We start from the raw sequence: 16,600 nt of genomic DNA, 5'->3' as shown, positions 1-16,600 counted from the left end.
AAAAATTGGGCACCAGAATGATCAAATTGAAAGGTTAGAGGGCATGTTGATGATTGCGGCAAAGATAAGGGGTCATTGGTGATAAAAAAGACCTATTTAAAATATGCATGGGTCAATTTCTTGGTAGAAAGCTTAACAACAGCAAAAAATGGTTATAAGATATGAATTCATCACCAATAATCTTTACACGAGCAATGAACATCTCTAAAGCGATGAAAACGATTGTTATCTCTCACAATAATTTATCTACCTACAATGCCAGATATGAATTTGATTGCACCATGGCAATCTCCACAGATCCTAAGGTTTTTGTTAATCCTTATAGGCAACCCTGGAGGGATAGCAATGAGCCCAAAAATGCAAGGGCAATCTTCTCACTGTGGTACCATACTTCTGATACTTTCTCTTCTTCTTCCAAATCAAATAGGGCGAAATTGGTGTCGGGAATGTACCCAGCTTCCTTCATTTGACTCCTTAACTTGCTTAGCATTGCCTGAATCTCAGAATTCCTTTTATGGGAGGTGTCTTTCGCTTGGAAGACGTGGACTATGTTCTTGACCGCGACCCAACTGCAGCCTGCACCCTTTTTGATCCCACCATCTTTCATCTCCTTCCTCCCACCTGCATTCATTCATTGTCAAACACAAATCAATTTAATCAAATACAAGTGGGAAAAAGACCACAATAATGAAAGCAAAACAATCACTCTTAGGCTCCCAAATCAACCCTATGAGGTCATTGATTTGTGTAATGGAACATCAATAGCATAGCCTCACAATACTATAAATAGGCTTTTTAGTACCTGCCAGCAGCTGCAAACATGTTAGAAAACACCACATGGTTGCCAGAGTCATTAGGATCAAGTTGAAATAACTTGTCAGCTGCAATCTTCCCCAATTCTGGTTTCTGGTACATTTTACAAGCCCCTAGAAGAGCCCCCCAAATGGAAATTGTTGGGCGAATTGGCATCTTTGTAATGAACTCATAAGCGCGCTCTACCATCCCAGCTCACCCGAGCAAGTCCACAACACATGCATAATGCTCTGCCCTTGGTTCAACTCCATACCTTGCTTTCATTGACTCAAAAATCTGCATGCCCATTTGCACAGCCCCTACTCTACTACACGCGGATAATACACACACCAACGTAACATAATTTGGTTTAAACTCTCGACTTCCGACGCTCATTTCCACAAACAATGCCAAAGCCATGTTGGCATGTCCTTGATGCGCATATACGCCGATCATTGCGTTCTAAGTGATCAAGTTCCTTGAAGGCATCTCGTTGAAGGCACGCTCGGCATCTTCTACACTCCCACATTTTCCATACATGTCAACAAGTGCACTCCCATCAAAGATATTTCCCTCCACACACGCCTTCACGGCAAGTGCATGGACTGACCTACCCTGTTCAAGCCATGCAAGCCCAGAACAAGCACTTAAGACACTCGAAACCATGAAATCAATTGGTTCAACCCCTTCTTTCGTACCACGCAAAAATAACTGACAAGCCTTCTCCTCCTCATCATTTTGTACATATGCAGCCACCATAGAGCACCATGGTTTTTTTTCTTAATTTTAAGTTATTAATATTTTAAAATACTTTTAAGAAATTTTTTATTGTTTATTTCCACGTGGCATACATGTCAATAAAAAAATTCATGTCAGTATTGTTCACGTTTGTTAGAAGTCAATTTTAGGAAAAAAATAAAGAGGGCTGCTATTTGCACACCTTTTTTTTCTTTTTGCACACCCTTTTGTAAAAAAAAAAAAAAATCAAAAATCAAAGGAAAAAACACATCTCTCCTTCTCACACCCAAAAACCAACTACATTTTTTCTCTTTGCACACCCCATCAACAGAAAAAAAAAAACACACACCCAGCCCCTTCATCTCCCTCACCCGACCACACCCACCCACGCAGCCCTCCCTCATCAGCCCCCTCTTCACCCGACCCACCCACCCAGCCCCTTCCCTCCCTCCCCCGACCACCACAAGCAGCACCCGACCCCACCCCCAACCTCCTCCTCTCTCTCTTTTCTTCTCTCCTCCCTCCTTTTCTCTCTCTGCTTTCTCCTTCGTTCGACACTGGTTTGCCGAAAATTTGAGTTTCTTTCGGCAGCCACCCACCGAACACCCACAAACCATTCGACAGGTAGCTGCCGAACATCCACGACTCATTCGGCATATATCCGCCGAACCAGTTGTAATTTTTTTTGTTGGCAGTGGTGCTTTGTTGTGGTTGCAGCAGGTTGAGGCGCGATGTTGCAAGCGAGGTCGGAGAAGGGTGGGGCTCGGGTGCTAGCTGGAGATGATGTGCTCGGCCATTGGTGTTGCAGGCGAGCTCGGAGGAGAGAAGAAAAGAGAGAGTGGAGGAGGTTGGGGGTGGGGTGGGGTGCTGCTTGTGGTGGTCGGGTGAGGGAGGGAGGGAGGGGGCTGGGTGGGTGGGTCGGGTGAAGGAGGGGAGAAGGGTCGGGTGGGTCGAGGCTAGAGGGAGGGTGCGACGGGGTTAGGTGGGAGGGGGTGCAATGGGGCCGGGGTTGGGTGGAGGGGAGGGAGGAGGTCGGGCTGGGTGGAGGGGAAGGAGGTGGGCTGGATCGAGGCTGGAGGGAGGGTGCGGCAGGGTTGGGTGGGAGGGGGTGCGATGGGGCCGGGGCTGAGTGGAGGGGAGGGAGGAGGTCGGGCTGGGTGGAGGGGAAGAAGGTGGGCTGGGTCGGGGCTGGGGCTTGGTGGAGGGGTGTTTTTTTTTTTTTTTTTTTGATTGAGAGTAAGGGGTGTGTTGGGTGAGGGGTGAGTGTGTCTTTTCTTTTGATTTTTAATTTCTTTTTTTTACAAAAGGGTATGAAAAAAAAAAAAAAAAAAAAAAAAGGGGGTGCACTCAAAATAAAATACCCTAGGCAGAGAAGCCAGGCGAGAGAGCTATTAGAAGAAATAAGAAGCCAAGCGAGAGAGACGAAAATGGCGAGGATTTTAGGTGTTTTGGCGCGACAGTTGGTTGGCAAACGCAGCAATCCCGGCGCTGGTCTTGTTCATCATCTTCAGCTTCCTTTTATTTCTTCCAAAACCCTAACTTCAATTCCAACCACACCACACTCAATTCCTTCCACTTCCAAACCCTTATTCAACTCCCTTCACTCCCCAAACCACGGACGCCTCTGCGCATCCTCCTTAGCAGGTATCCCCTCTTTCACTTTCTCTTTAGTTTTCCGATTTTTCTGTTTTTCCTTTTCTTAATTGTTACTCACTCTACTGTTCTCACAAATTTTTTATTTTTATTTTTTTATTTTTTTATTTTTTTTCAGATCTCCCAAACGTTGTACTCATTACGAATTGGATGCAATTTGTTGCGGCATGCTACAAAGTTGAAAGTAATATTTACTTGTAATTAATTTTTGTTTATTTTCGAGTAGGGGTGTCGTTCGATACAGTTGTGGTAAACATTTCAAACCAGCTTTCAGAAAAATTGAAACCGAAATACCCAAAAATAATTAAATAATAAATAAAGATGGTTTGGTTTTGTTAAGTAGTGGAATAAACTGAATTTTATGTGTACATGTGTGTATATAGGTATAAAAAACATAGGCATGTATATTACCAAAATGATATGCAAACAATACTATAATGCTGGCACATTTGACAAGAAGTACAGGTAATTCTTTTCTACCTTACTTTACATTTGCGGGCTTTTGTGTTTTTTGAGTGCGGCACCCCCCTCCCCAAATCAACCCATCCCATCTTTCTTGTATACCATACTTATTCAAAAAAATGAGATTAGCGCATCGAGATGAGCGACTTATAACGAAAATTTGAAGCTATTATTAAAAAAAATGTGAACTTTTTGTGTTGGTTTGGTAAGTCCCATTTCCAATGGAAACTGATTGAATGACACCCTTACTTTTGAGAAGACTTATAATTTCATGGAGTTTTCTAATTTTATATTTTTTTAATTGCTTGAAATAGAGGAATCTTTGTCAGCAATTTACTTCTTCATGGCAGTCACCGATTATTTTTGTAAGTTCTAAAGAATTACTTTCATAAATCAAGTCATTTTTAATAAATTGCTCCTTCTCGAATTACTCAGTGTGTACTCTTCTTTTGCAGCTAAGTTATATCTACACTCATTGAAGAGCTGAGCAAGGAATTCCCACATATAATAACATACAAGGTTGACGTTCAGGTGTGGCATTGTAATTTCATCTTCTGTCAACTTGGATCAATTTTGATTTTTGGCTGGGAAGCATTTTAGTTTTACTGTAAACTGTTTGAATCTTTCTTAAGATTAAGGTCAAAAGTGAGGAAATTTGAGTATTCAACCCAAAATCAATTGACAATGGGTGGTAAGATCTTATGAAATCCAATTATCTTGTTATGGGTCTTAAGATTAATTAATAAATTACTGTTTTTAATTCATTTTTTGAAATGGTTTCTTAGCAACAATAGTTCAGCAATTTATGTACTTTCTTGCTATAACCAGTTTGTCAGTAAAGATTTTATTTTTTGCTTTTCTTTGGGGAAAGTAAGTATTTAACTGTTTGATTTATTGGATTATTTATATGAAGATAGGTGACGGAGAATGAATGTTCATAATATTTAATTTCATCTTAGACAACTTATGTAAAATGTTCTCTGTTGTCTGAAAATATCAAAACCACGTCTGATTGGTTTGGGATTAGGGAAAAGTTAAGAGTGTAAGGAATTGAAACTTAGAATTACTGATAATACAAAGTAGTGCATAACTTAAAAAAACTTGAATAAGATGTGGAAATCGTTATTAATAGGCCTCCGGTCTTCATTTGTTTGATAGCCATGGAGGGTTATCCTATGCTTCTCTGCTTATCTGAGTTATGTTTTCTGTGTATCTGAGTTATGCATTACGGGTAAAGATAACTTATTGGTGTACCTGTCAAAACAAATGCATTTTCATTAACCTAATTGCTTGCTCATGTAGTAATTTTCTTTCATGCTCTAATTATTATATGACATGCATATACTTATAGAATTATGATATTATTTCTCGTAGGTCATCGAGATTACTGGACCTAACGTTATTTTATTCTGTCTATAGGAAGACTTTGAAGACGTATTTCCAATCTTTCAAATCCGCACTGTGGTGAGTGGTTTAGTCCTTTTATTTTGTTTGAACGAAAATACATATTTAGAATAAAAATTGAAATAAATAAAGTTAAAGCAAATTAAAATACATATTCTTTAACGTGTACAATTTCATTTCGTTCGCCACCTGAAAAATGCAGTGGATTCCATGTATTGTCATGATTATCTTATTCATGTATCCCCTTTCTCCATTCATGTTCTTTCAATCTAAGTGTGGATCAATTCCCTAAGCACAACTTATTAGCTTCATCACACTCAATTTTTCTAGTTGTGTTAGGATCATCAAATTTCAAGACTTTGGATAGCTTAAAGAAGGCCCTTATGCGTACGCTCTATATGTGTCAATAAGGTTGGATGAGTCAATGATGTATCAAAGTACATGTAATAAAAAAAAAGATTGATCAAAATTATTTAAGTCAATATTGAAACACAAATTACAATAATAGTTAAAGCAACTCACTTGTGATTCTGCGCCATACATATATGCTTCAAGTCAAATGGAACCTCTCAACCATTAAAGAGATGGTAAATCATGCTCTTAAAGCTAAGAATATCATCCGCTGGAGATTTCAACTTTGGGTCACCGAAATCATGATCAAAATACAAAATTTCTTTGCTGATGTGTGAATTTTGCAGCCAACGCTTTCTTTTTTTGAAAGTGGGAAATTCGTATGCCATCTTCCTGGTCATGATGTCTCATCCGTGGGCTTATTTGACTACGAGCTTAGGTAATTCTTTTCTAGCTACTTTACATTTGCAGGCTTTCGTGTTTTTTTTGAATACGGTCATATATTGGTGCCCATTAGGGTTTTTGATGGCTCGAAGTCGAGTTCTTTCCAAATGTGATCATTCTTTATGTTCAGTTTTTTTCCCCAATATTATCTAAACCCTATTTTTTATCTAGTATGCTTCCAAATGGTAGCGATGCAGATGAGGAGTCCATTGCAATGGAAACCACTCAACATAGAAAATGTTCAACATGTGGGAATACAATTCTTGACACACAAGCTACGAAGGGTGAGGAAGGTAAAGGAATTGTTGCAGGAGGTCGGAGAGTGGGAGGTGCTGTGAAATCGTCACAACAGAGTGATCCTCTTGTTGAGGCAGTAGAAAGTAGTACTGCAACATCAATTCCTGAAGTGATGCAGGCACTTGAATCTTTACCTGGATTAAGACCTGAAATCCATTTGTGGTTATGTGCAACGCAGTTAATTATAAACCAAAAGCAGGAAGGGACATGTTCTCTAGCATGAAGGGTCCTAGCATAAAGCTTAATGATGAAATATCTAATTTTAATTTTACCTCTCTATGTGATGACAGTATTTTATAGTTAATCCTCTTTTAGAAAAATATAATGCCAAATACTAGTTTTGCCCTTAGACAAATATGTTTGCAACCCTAATCTCGGTGGGTGATGCTTTATTCTCGCTGGTTGAAAACCAACTACCTTTATCGGTTCAACGCTATTAACGATTAAACCGAATGACCATTTTGTCAGCAATGGTCATTCAGTCTGCAACAAGAGGGGTTTTGGATGATATTCTCAGAATCTGATTTCAAATTAAACATCCCGTCTTCAACATGAAAATGTCGAACTCGAATAGATCATATAGTTTTTAGAAGAACCTTGAAGAATCTGAAACTAACTTGTTTCAAACTTTACAATGAGCTAAAGGACACGAATAGGTAGGTATGATTGTATGAACCAGTTATTATCGCTACCACACAAAAAGACATTTGCTTTCACGACACAGGATGAGATACTATTGGCAAGGCCAACAATACCATGCCAACAGAGCCGATCTGTCCTGTTTTTGTTTCCATGAACATATAAAAGCACACAAAAATTATCTCAAGTTTCCAGAACAAGGGAAATGTTCTAATCAAACAAATCATTCTCATATGAACAAAATGTTATCTTGTGTATGTATCTTCAAACAAAAACTAAGGTATGCCATATGAAATGTCTAAACTGACTAGTTTCAACTCATGGAAAGTTAGGATCCTATTCAACGGGAACCTATGCATTCTCTTTTTTTTTTGGGTGATCAGGAAGGCCAAAGGCCCCAGAACAGAACTAACGGAACCTATGCATTCTGGTAGAGTTCCAATGTCAAATCTCTTTCTTTCCATGTTTCAGTTTCACAGATTTGGGAGGTCCAGCACTTGATGTGAAGTCGGGAGATTTCAACTTTGAGTCACCTAAATCATGACCAAAGCTGCAACCCAATTTGCAATAAGGCCTGACATGACTTTTTCTTCATTTTGGTTGCATGAACTGTTTGACCTAGGATCAGGCGCAAAACTTGTTGCCAATGGTTTTGATGTACAGGCAGTTGATTGATCCTAGAAACCAAAGCGTATTAGCTGTGCAGGGTTAGAGCATGTGCAATGCAAAGTGTCAATTGGCGTGTCAATACAAGCGTATTGACCCCATGATTATCATAAATTCTTTTGCAACATGGGATCTGTAATCAAGACAAAAGTTTGTACATATCACATAAATAATAATCCTGTATTTCAGGTATCAGTTGGCACCATTTAAAGTGACAATGCCAACTGATCACTTAAGGCACATGATTATCACGTTATGGTCTACTTATAAGATCAGTTCTTCTTTTGGCTGTTCTTCCTGCTAAAACAAATTGCAGACAAGAACATTCAAAACAAATGACCTTATAACAGATTGATGACATGATGCAGAACATAAAAGTCTCTGCTGCATGGACAACACAAATCGATTTATGCATCAAGGAACATATGCAGTATGGGGTACATTGTCTTTATATATTCATTTGAAATCAAGTTTTAGTATTCTTGTATTTATTCAATTTTAAAATGCAATGTCACGCCCCCAATCTGTGATTAAGAACTAATCACAGATTAAGGTATGAATCACACTCTAATTATATAATTAATTTTTATAACCAGAATGTGGAGGAATATAATAAAATAAAAAGAGAAACTGCATACTATTAACATACCACACTGAATTCAACCTTAGTTTACAACACACAACTTGTCTCAATAACTTCAGTATAACAGAACTTCCAAAATAAACAAAACTAAACTTCAATTATTTACACAAACTTCTTCTAGCTACCTCTTCTAATGGTTTTGATCTCCAGTGTTTGAACCTGCAAAGTCTATGAGGGATTGAACTCTAACCAATGGCTCAGTAGGGACAATCAACCTTATCAAGCAAAATTAATTATATTGAAGCTTAGTGAAACATGTTATAAGTAGATAATATATCATATAATAATATTATTAATGCATGAATGTTATGTTGCATTTCCTCAATTTAAACCCTTGAAAAGTAAAGCCCTTGGAAAGTAAATTGCAATTCACCCTAACTTCGGTCGCAACCGAAGATCCCAATGTGCGTTGGGAAAAAGATAATTTTATCAGTCGCAACTGAAGGGGCGTCTCTCCCCACGCACTTAGAAATTTAAATTTAACACTCAATCATTTCTCACCACTATATATAACTCTATTCTCAATGGATCATGCTTCACATTCAAATAAATGCATATATTATATATAATAATAAACTAATTTCTAGCATGCTCAAGTAATTCAGATAATTCACATAAGTCACGAATTATCACACATATCGCATTTTTCAACAAAGATTCAATAAAACCAAGTTTGCAGTCAAAGGTTCCCCAGATCCCTCTACCTCGAATACAAACTTACTCCGCCGGTAGAAATAGTCTCGTGTCTCTGGGTCGTTCTTCGAACCTAATCTCATACAAAAAAGCCACAATTAATTACGGAATAAAAGTCGCTCACTCTCTAATTCTAGTGTGTGTAGTGAAAACACTAACTTGTGTGGTGAGTAAGATTTCTCTCAGTATATTTATGTTGTTTATTTTGTAAATCGGTGACTTCACAATTTATGCCATTTCTTCTGCAGGATTTACTTATGAGCCTCCCTGTGACTACCATTGCAATCTAGGTCCAGATGGTAGACGTAGAGATGCTTATGATAGGCGTGAGCTATGTAGAGGAACAGTTGATTATGTTACCTCAAAAGAATACACGGTTTGTTAATTTATGAGATTTGCAATTTTTAATTGTAGTATGATTACCATGTTTTCCTCTTCAGTATAGCCTTTTTTTTTTTTTCTTAACAAAGAAAATGCAAGAAATTCTCGGCATGTTGGGGCACTTACCAATGGTGTTTGCCTACATTCTAGTGCATTTATGCAAACCTTCTATAACAAGTGTCTCCTTTCAAAAATCATTACTTGCATATGTTTTCATGAAAGCTATTTCTTCATGTTTACCAATTACATTTTGATTAAAAACCTAAATTCCATAGTTAAAATCTAACATATAGCCGTCAAAGAATAAAAATAAAAGGACTTGATTAAAAACCCTAAATCACCACCGGTCTTAGTCTAAGAAAGATTCATAAAATGGACTGGACTCTAAATCTCCTTAGTTTTAATTACAATTTTATTAGTTATTGCATTTTGTTTCATAATTTTTGTTCCGATCCTGGCTTGCCTGATGACGAAGACAAGTTTAGTGTAAGTTATTATAGCTTTTTTAAAAAATTTGAACTTATTCTTTAAAAAGGTTTATTGTACTAAGGTTTTTTTTTTTCCTTAAATTAAATGCTCTAGGTTGTTGGTGGTAGTAGGGTTATCAAATACACCAAGGGTGTATTTGATATTGGTATGAGCTCAGCTTATACTATAGTTTTACATGGCCATATAGAGGACGGCTGATATTTGTTTTCGTCGTCATATCGTCTTTTTAGCAAAGCAGAGTTTCCATACCATTGGTATGGAACATTTGGAGCTGATAGAAGCAGGTTCTTTGCACGGTCGACGACCAAACTACACTCCCAAATGGCAGGAAGATCTTATTCAGCGAGCGTTTAGACATGACGCTGAGGAATTAGGCTAAAGACAAAAAAGATTTGTTTGAAAATGAGAGTTTGAAAGAGGAGGCACAGTTAATACTCAGGTGAGTTAATTTTGAGTTAATACTTGATATAATTTTTTGAAATTATTATTTAATTAGTTTATCGTATATGTGTATTATTTTTTGATACTTTTTAATTTCCTTGTATAGAGATTTGCTAGAATTTTTTTTTTCTATATGAGGACTGATTATCATCTAGGTTATATCAATTTTAATGAAGATAGTATATTCTTAGTAAATGGAAGAATCAAAGTGGTTACTTTGTTGAAGGAAGACTTCATTGATTTTGGTGATGCGCATTATCAAGCAGATGATTTTGATAGTCTTGTGCAGTTGTATGAGCAACTATTTGAGTCTCATGGTGAGCCTATGCCCTTTGAACTGTGGCATATGTGTCATACCATGAAGTCAACTTGAGTTACTTTACCAATTAATTTAATATTTGTTCCAATATTTATATCTCAAAATGTGATTATTTTTCTTCTTTATTACAGGTCCTTGGAATTATCATATTATCACCCGGTCTTTTTGAGCCATGAAGAGCGGAATGCTTACCGTTTGTGGCAATTTACAAATGTTGAGGATAGATTTTCACCACTACAATCGGTTGTGAATTTAGAATTGGATGTTTTACTTAATTCTTGAAAGTTAAATTAATATATAATTTTTTTTTTGCTTTAGTGTGTTTTTTTAATTGGCTTCACTAAAGTTTTCATTCTAATTTTTGTCTATTTGTTTTAGGCTGGTCTTTCTCAAGAGGAAATGGACCGTGGACTAACAGAAGCTTATCCAGGCTATCTGCCAGTTTTGTATGAGTGCTACAATAAACTCTTCCCAAATAGAATTCTTCGTAAACTTACACGCCGACTTAAAAATTAGGTAAAATTATATTGTCTTTTCCTTTGTTTTTTAATTGTGGGGGCTAGGGTTTGGTTATATTTTTCCTCTCTATCTCTCTCTATTCTTCATTTTCAATGCCTTGGATGTATGTCTGATAGAGCAAGCTATTGAAAGCCATTGAATTGGGCTAGGGATCCTTCCCCATAATTTAATCTGTTGTTATTTTGCATTGTGCAGGTAATTGAGTCTTAAAAGTTAAAACTATACAAAGAAGGTTGTCTTGAACTGTTTGTTCCCTATAATTGCTCGTTTCTCAATTTAATGAACTGATACAGTACTTGCTACTTGCATAGTACTGTATAGTTAGTATATATATCATCCATTTTGAGTATTGTTTAACTGTTTAACACTTAAAAGAAAAAAAAAAAAAAAACATAATAGTTCATGTCTGGCTTTCTGCCTTTACCATATTTTCCTTCACATGAGCAATGAACCCAGCTCGCGGTTCAGCGTTTTGCTTGTCAAGTTTCAAATAACATGTCTTAAACAGGATCCAACTGTCCAATATATGTTGTTTGGAATAAATTAGTATATGTCATAAAGAGGCATGCAATTTCTGTGAGGTTGTCAGGTTACAATAACTAGTATTAACTATCCCTCTCTTCTGACCCAAAAAAAAAAAAACTATCCCTCTCTGATTAAAAACTGCAGTTATTGTATGGTGTGGTGTCGAAATAAATTAATGAAGGAAGGAAATGATGAATCCAGACTCCATAGTAAGTGGCATTATGTCTACTCACCCATAGCAGCAGTATACTTATTTAATATAGAAAAGATGAATACCAATTAAATTACTTCTTTTAGATTCTGATATAAATGAAAATGCTTTTGAAAACAAAAGTATGGCTACTCTTCTTTTTTTGTTTTTTTTACTAATAGGGAGTGGAAAATTAAAGGATAACATATCGACATGTCTGAATAAAAATGTGATAAAAGACATATATCGTCTAGGCAACTTTTACAAGCTCAAAACTAAAACAACCCTTTTTTTTTTTGTTTTCCAATCTCCAATAGAATCAATCACTTTGGCAAAACATTTTTATAAAAGAATCAGTTGCCAACTTCAGGGAAACCTTAGCCAGCAAATACAACCATGGTATCCCAAATCCATCTTGGGGTTCCTATGCCAAAAAAGTTTGGGAGAGATCTGTCCACCTATTAAATACTTTTCATTGTAAATAATGCATCACATAGAATACCAAGTATTCGTCTGGTTTTCTTATTAATAAATTGAAAGGGTTAAAGAAGAAGGAAGAAACTATTAAGTAGGGAAGGAAAGGTAAGTAGAGAAAATACTAAGCACAAAAGAATTATAAGAAAAACACTAAACAAAAGGGAGTAAAAAGGCTGTATAGGACATTGTTATATATATTGCAAGACTTTGAAAAGTTAAGAGATGGCCATTTGCTTGCTAAAAGTGAAAAGGAAAATAAATCACTTCAGTCTAACAATATATAGCCACCAACTGGCCCATACATAGGCCCACTGGGTGGACAACAAGCATATATTCTTAACCATTAAGTAATAAAGGAATTGGTTCTTGGTATTGGAACAAGATCAGATGATTTACTTCCACCAAAAATTCTAAATGGGGTTTGGACAAGGGGTTGAAAATACAGACATGCAGTCAATTGTAGCAGAATCTCCAGAACTAGGGATTGATTATTAGAAGTCAGCCTAAACTGTAATGCACTGATTGATTACTGAGAATATGAAAGAAAGGGATAGCGTTGAATTCATAAACTTGAAAGAGTTTAGACTACAGGGACTCAAGAGAACAAAATATTTAGTGCCTTCTGAAAGAACATATACTTTCAACATGTAGCTGAATGAATAATCCTTTCAGAAAACACAAAAAGAAATTAGATTATAACACTCACTATTAGTAGTTTGTTTTCTGTACCTTGTTACACACAGCATTTATGTAAGGGGCAAGCATATTGCTAAGAAAAATGAAAAATGAACAGCACAAAAATGCAACCCAAAATTCAAAAAACAGCACATACCCAATATGATCAGCAGAAAAATGCATGCAAAAGCAACACCAATTTAGCTAAAACCAGGGACCATATTCCACACCATTGCATCATCATCATTATGATCAAAAGCAGCAACATTTCTTCATTCAACAAAAACAGCATACAACAACTACTAGTTCCACCACCAACAACAACAGCTTCAAAAGCCAAGTTGCAAACTAAATCCAACTTAATTGGAACATCTAAAATCATAACCCAAAAAATATAAAGCATTTATTAGTGTACAAGCACAAGGCGGTTTCCCATACCTCCTCTGAAACCCCCATTCCCATTCCTATCACCACCATCACCCCAAACCGCTCCTCCGCTGTCTGCACCGCCTTCCGAATTCCCGATCTCCTCCATCTTCGGCACCGTGACGATGAGCTCTCCGTCGACGAAAACTGCGCTGGCGAGCTCCGGCTGAGTCGACTCGGGCAGCCGGAACCTCCACATGTCGAGCTCGAGCTCGTCCAATGTCAATTCCGCTGCCGACCCACTTTCCCTCACCACAATTTTGGTCACCCCCGGGTGGATTTCGACGGTGTGGGTCCTCACGTCGTCGCCGAGGAAGCTGTCGGTTTCGGCGATGAACCGGAAGCAATCGGGGTTCTCCTCAATCAAAACGTCGGCGTCGGAGCGGAAAGGGAGCTCCAGGACCCGGCTGAACACGTGGGGCAGGCGGCGGAGCTTCTTGTGGGTCAGACCCAGAAGGGCCTGAGCTTCAGAAAGAGGGTTTCTTGAGTGGTATTGGATGGAGATGTTGCGCTTCTTGGGCATGGGGTGGACCTTCATGGCTTTGGCTTCAATGGGTTTGTTGGTGGTGCAAGAAAGAGATAGAGATTGAGCCAAGATTAATAGCAATATCAAAGATGCTCTGGTGAAAAGGGAAGGCCAATCTTGGGTGGGAATCAAAATCTTGATTGGGTTGTTTTTAATTAAAGGAAGAATCATAAAGGATTGATTGATGGGAAAATAATTGTTTTGGGTAGATGGGTTTGGGATGGGAAGCTAGAACAAAGAGACCCTAACCCTAGAAATTGAATTGAAATGAATTGAATGTGTGTGTGAGATTGAGTCCCAGAAAAGGTAAAATTCTTTTTAATGTAGAATTTGGAAGAGGGGGGAAAATTTTGGGTGCAAAGGCAGAGGCTGTTAATGAAATCTCCCTTTCTGGGTATGTAGAGTGGCTAGTGCCCATTGGGGAATCACTTATAAAGGACAAGAGGCTTTGGGATTCACCCTTGTTGTTTGCCAATATTACAACTCTGCCCTTTTGTTTTTTTTGGGTCTATCTATCTATAATCTATTAATCTTATTATCTTACTGGTTTTATATTATTATTGTTTTGTAACACAAAGTTGGGTTTTGCCGTTTTGGTGTCTGTATGTGCATGATGGATCATGTGTATGGAAGCAGCAAACTGTGTTACAAAGACAATGAAGGACATATTATTCTTTAATGCAGGCTTAAAACATATAAAAGGATAGTATTTGAAAGTTCATTCATATCTCGCATGAATGCAATTTCATAAATAACATATATTATTGGATTAATTAATAATTTTATAATCATATTAACATACAAAATTTTGTTTTTCTTTTATAAGGAGAAAATAAAGTAACCACGTAGAAGAGCAAAATATTGGACGTTATTTTAAGGCTCAAACTCTATCAGAAAATGGGGTCTCTTTTAGGCCTTCCACTATGGTAAAGCCATTTTTTGTGACCCAAAACCCATTTTGGGTCACAAATAGTGCTGTGACCCAATTCTCACATTTATGGTGCTGTGACCCATTTTGGGTCACAGTGTTTTATACATATTTAAAATATGCCTAATATTGATTAAGTGATATTTAATTGATAATTTTAAATTTAAAGTATAATAAAAATGATTCTAGTGATCTTATTTTAATGAGATCTTTAAAATAAGGTCAATATTGAATATATTTAAAATAAGAAAATTTCATAAATTAGACAACATAAGCCTTACAACATCGGAACTTCAACAACCACAAACAAGAAAAACAACACGATAATTTAAAGGAAAAAAAAGTACAACATGATCACTAAAAGGAAAAATAACACACTTAAACGACAAAATACAAAGACAAATAACAAACTTCAGAATCAACTGCGAAGATTAACCTAACAAATCATAATGAGAACAATATTGACGAACCATGATCCAAGTCGTCAATATGTTGGGGCAAGTGGTGGGTTCCCCTCTCGGATCCAGATGTGCTCAATCAAATTAGTTTTTAGGGATTCGTTGACATTTCGGTCCCTAAGCAAATTCCGACGAACATTCATCTCAGGTAATGATGATGGAGCGGCACCGGTCGGACATGGTTCTACACCTTCGTATTCAGCTTCTGCCCTTCTAGTGCTCGCTTCTGGGTCTATTGGGTCATCCCAACTGTCATCCTCAGGGCGCTCATCCTCCACGATCATATTGTGCAATATTATGCACGCCTTCATGATATACCCAAGCTCAATCGGACGCCAATAACGAGCAGGTCGTTTTATAATCTGCCACCGGGCTTTTAAAATTCCGAACGCCCTCTCCACATCCTTCCTGTATCCTTCCTGTCGAGCGGCAAACAACTTATGGTGGGGAAGAACGGGACTGTGCAATGTAGTGATAAGAGTTGACCATTGAGGGTAGATCTCATCTGCAAGAAAGTATGGAATGATGTATTCTATCCCATTCACAGTGAATTTCACCCTGTGGTTTCGGCCGGAAATCATATCATCAAAGAGATGAGAACAGTCCAGCACATTTATATCATTATTCGACCCAGGTATACCATAATTATACAAATATATAAATATGCTTGATAATTGGATAAAACAAAAAATAATCATGCAAATATATAAATGCATAAAAACTTACCACATTGGCATCATTTGCACCGCTTGCACGCATTCACTCGGCCTCCAATAAGCAAGCATAAAATTTGTTGCAATCACGCGCAATATCTTTGAATCGTGCTTTAACACCGCCAACCTTACGAATTGTTTCACCCCCCATGTTACGCTTGAAAATTTCATAAATTTGTTCCCAAAGCATGGCGGCTCTAATTTGGGCACCAAGACAACCGTCGGGAGACCTCTCTAGGTACGCCATCACTAGGGCTTCATCTTCAGCTACCACCCAAGCACTTCCTCTTGGAGCCATGACAAAGAAAAAAAAATTTTGTGTAAATTTGGTAAACAAAGGTTGTAAATTGTGATGAAACCATATGAGTGTTGTGTGATATATATAGACATCCTTGAAAATATAGCTGTTGGAGGGTTTGGGGAATTTTTTAAAATTTTTTCGAAATTTTTTGGCAATTTTTCGGATATTATATCTATTTTAAATGATTTATTAAATATTTGTTAAAAAAAAAAAGGATATGGCCGATCTGGACCGTTGATTATCAACGGTCCATTAATCTCAGCCGTTGATCCATTTCCGGCCCATCTAAAAAAAAATAAAAAAAAAATAAAAAGAGGCAAAACGCAGCAGCCGTTGATCACCAACGGTCGGCCGATCTGGACCGTTGGTGAGTATCCCATTCAGCCACGCGTCAGCAACAGCAGAAAGGCAGGCGCTGCAACCGAGTTTGCTTGCGTCAGCCGACACCTG

General features: G+C 37.4%; 2 protein-coding genes and 1 pseudogene across 2 annotated transcripts; 1 reads left to right on the top strand and 2 right to left on the bottom strand.

Annotated features, from left to right (window-relative positions):
- Positions 1-170: 170 nt before the first annotated feature.
- On the bottom strand, positions 171-2,187 carry LOC147294068 (pentatricopeptide repeat-containing protein At4g14850 pseudogene; annotated as a pseudogene).
- A 703-nt stretch (positions 2,188-2,890) lies between these two features.
- Positions 2,891-6,400, top strand: LOC147294067 (uncharacterized). The gene is made up of 7 exons (XM_086233927.1): positions 2,891-3,174; positions 3,302-3,367; positions 3,960-4,010; positions 4,101-4,176; positions 5,065-5,109; positions 5,748-5,839; positions 6,016-6,400. Exons 1-4 carry the CDS (start codon positions 2,958-2,960, stop codon positions 4,130-4,132), a joined length of 366 nt encoding a protein of 121 aa, XP_086090053.1. The 5' UTR covers positions 2,891-2,957; the 3' UTR covers positions 4,133-4,176; positions 5,065-5,109; positions 5,748-5,839; positions 6,016-6,400.
- Positions 6,401-13,044: 6,644 nt separating this feature from the next.
- LOC147294066 (uncharacterized) lies at positions 13,045-14,137 on the bottom strand. The gene has a single exon (XM_086233380.1). The coding sequence runs from the start codon at positions 13,919-13,921 to the stop codon at positions 13,205-13,207; it is 717 nt and encodes a 238-aa protein (XP_086089506.1). The 5' UTR covers positions 13,922-14,137; the 3' UTR covers positions 13,045-13,204.
- Positions 14,138-16,600: the final 2,463 nt, after the last annotated feature.

Source organism: Dryas octopetala, chromosome 2 (assembly GCF_963921425.1).
Source record: "Dryas octopetala chromosome 2, drDryOcto1.1, whole genome shotgun sequence".
NCBI lineage: Eukaryota > Viridiplantae > Streptophyta > Magnoliopsida > Rosales > Rosaceae > Dryas > Dryas octopetala.
Note: the sequence above shows the minus strand (reverse complement) of the source record. Positions and strands in the feature narration are given on the sequence as shown.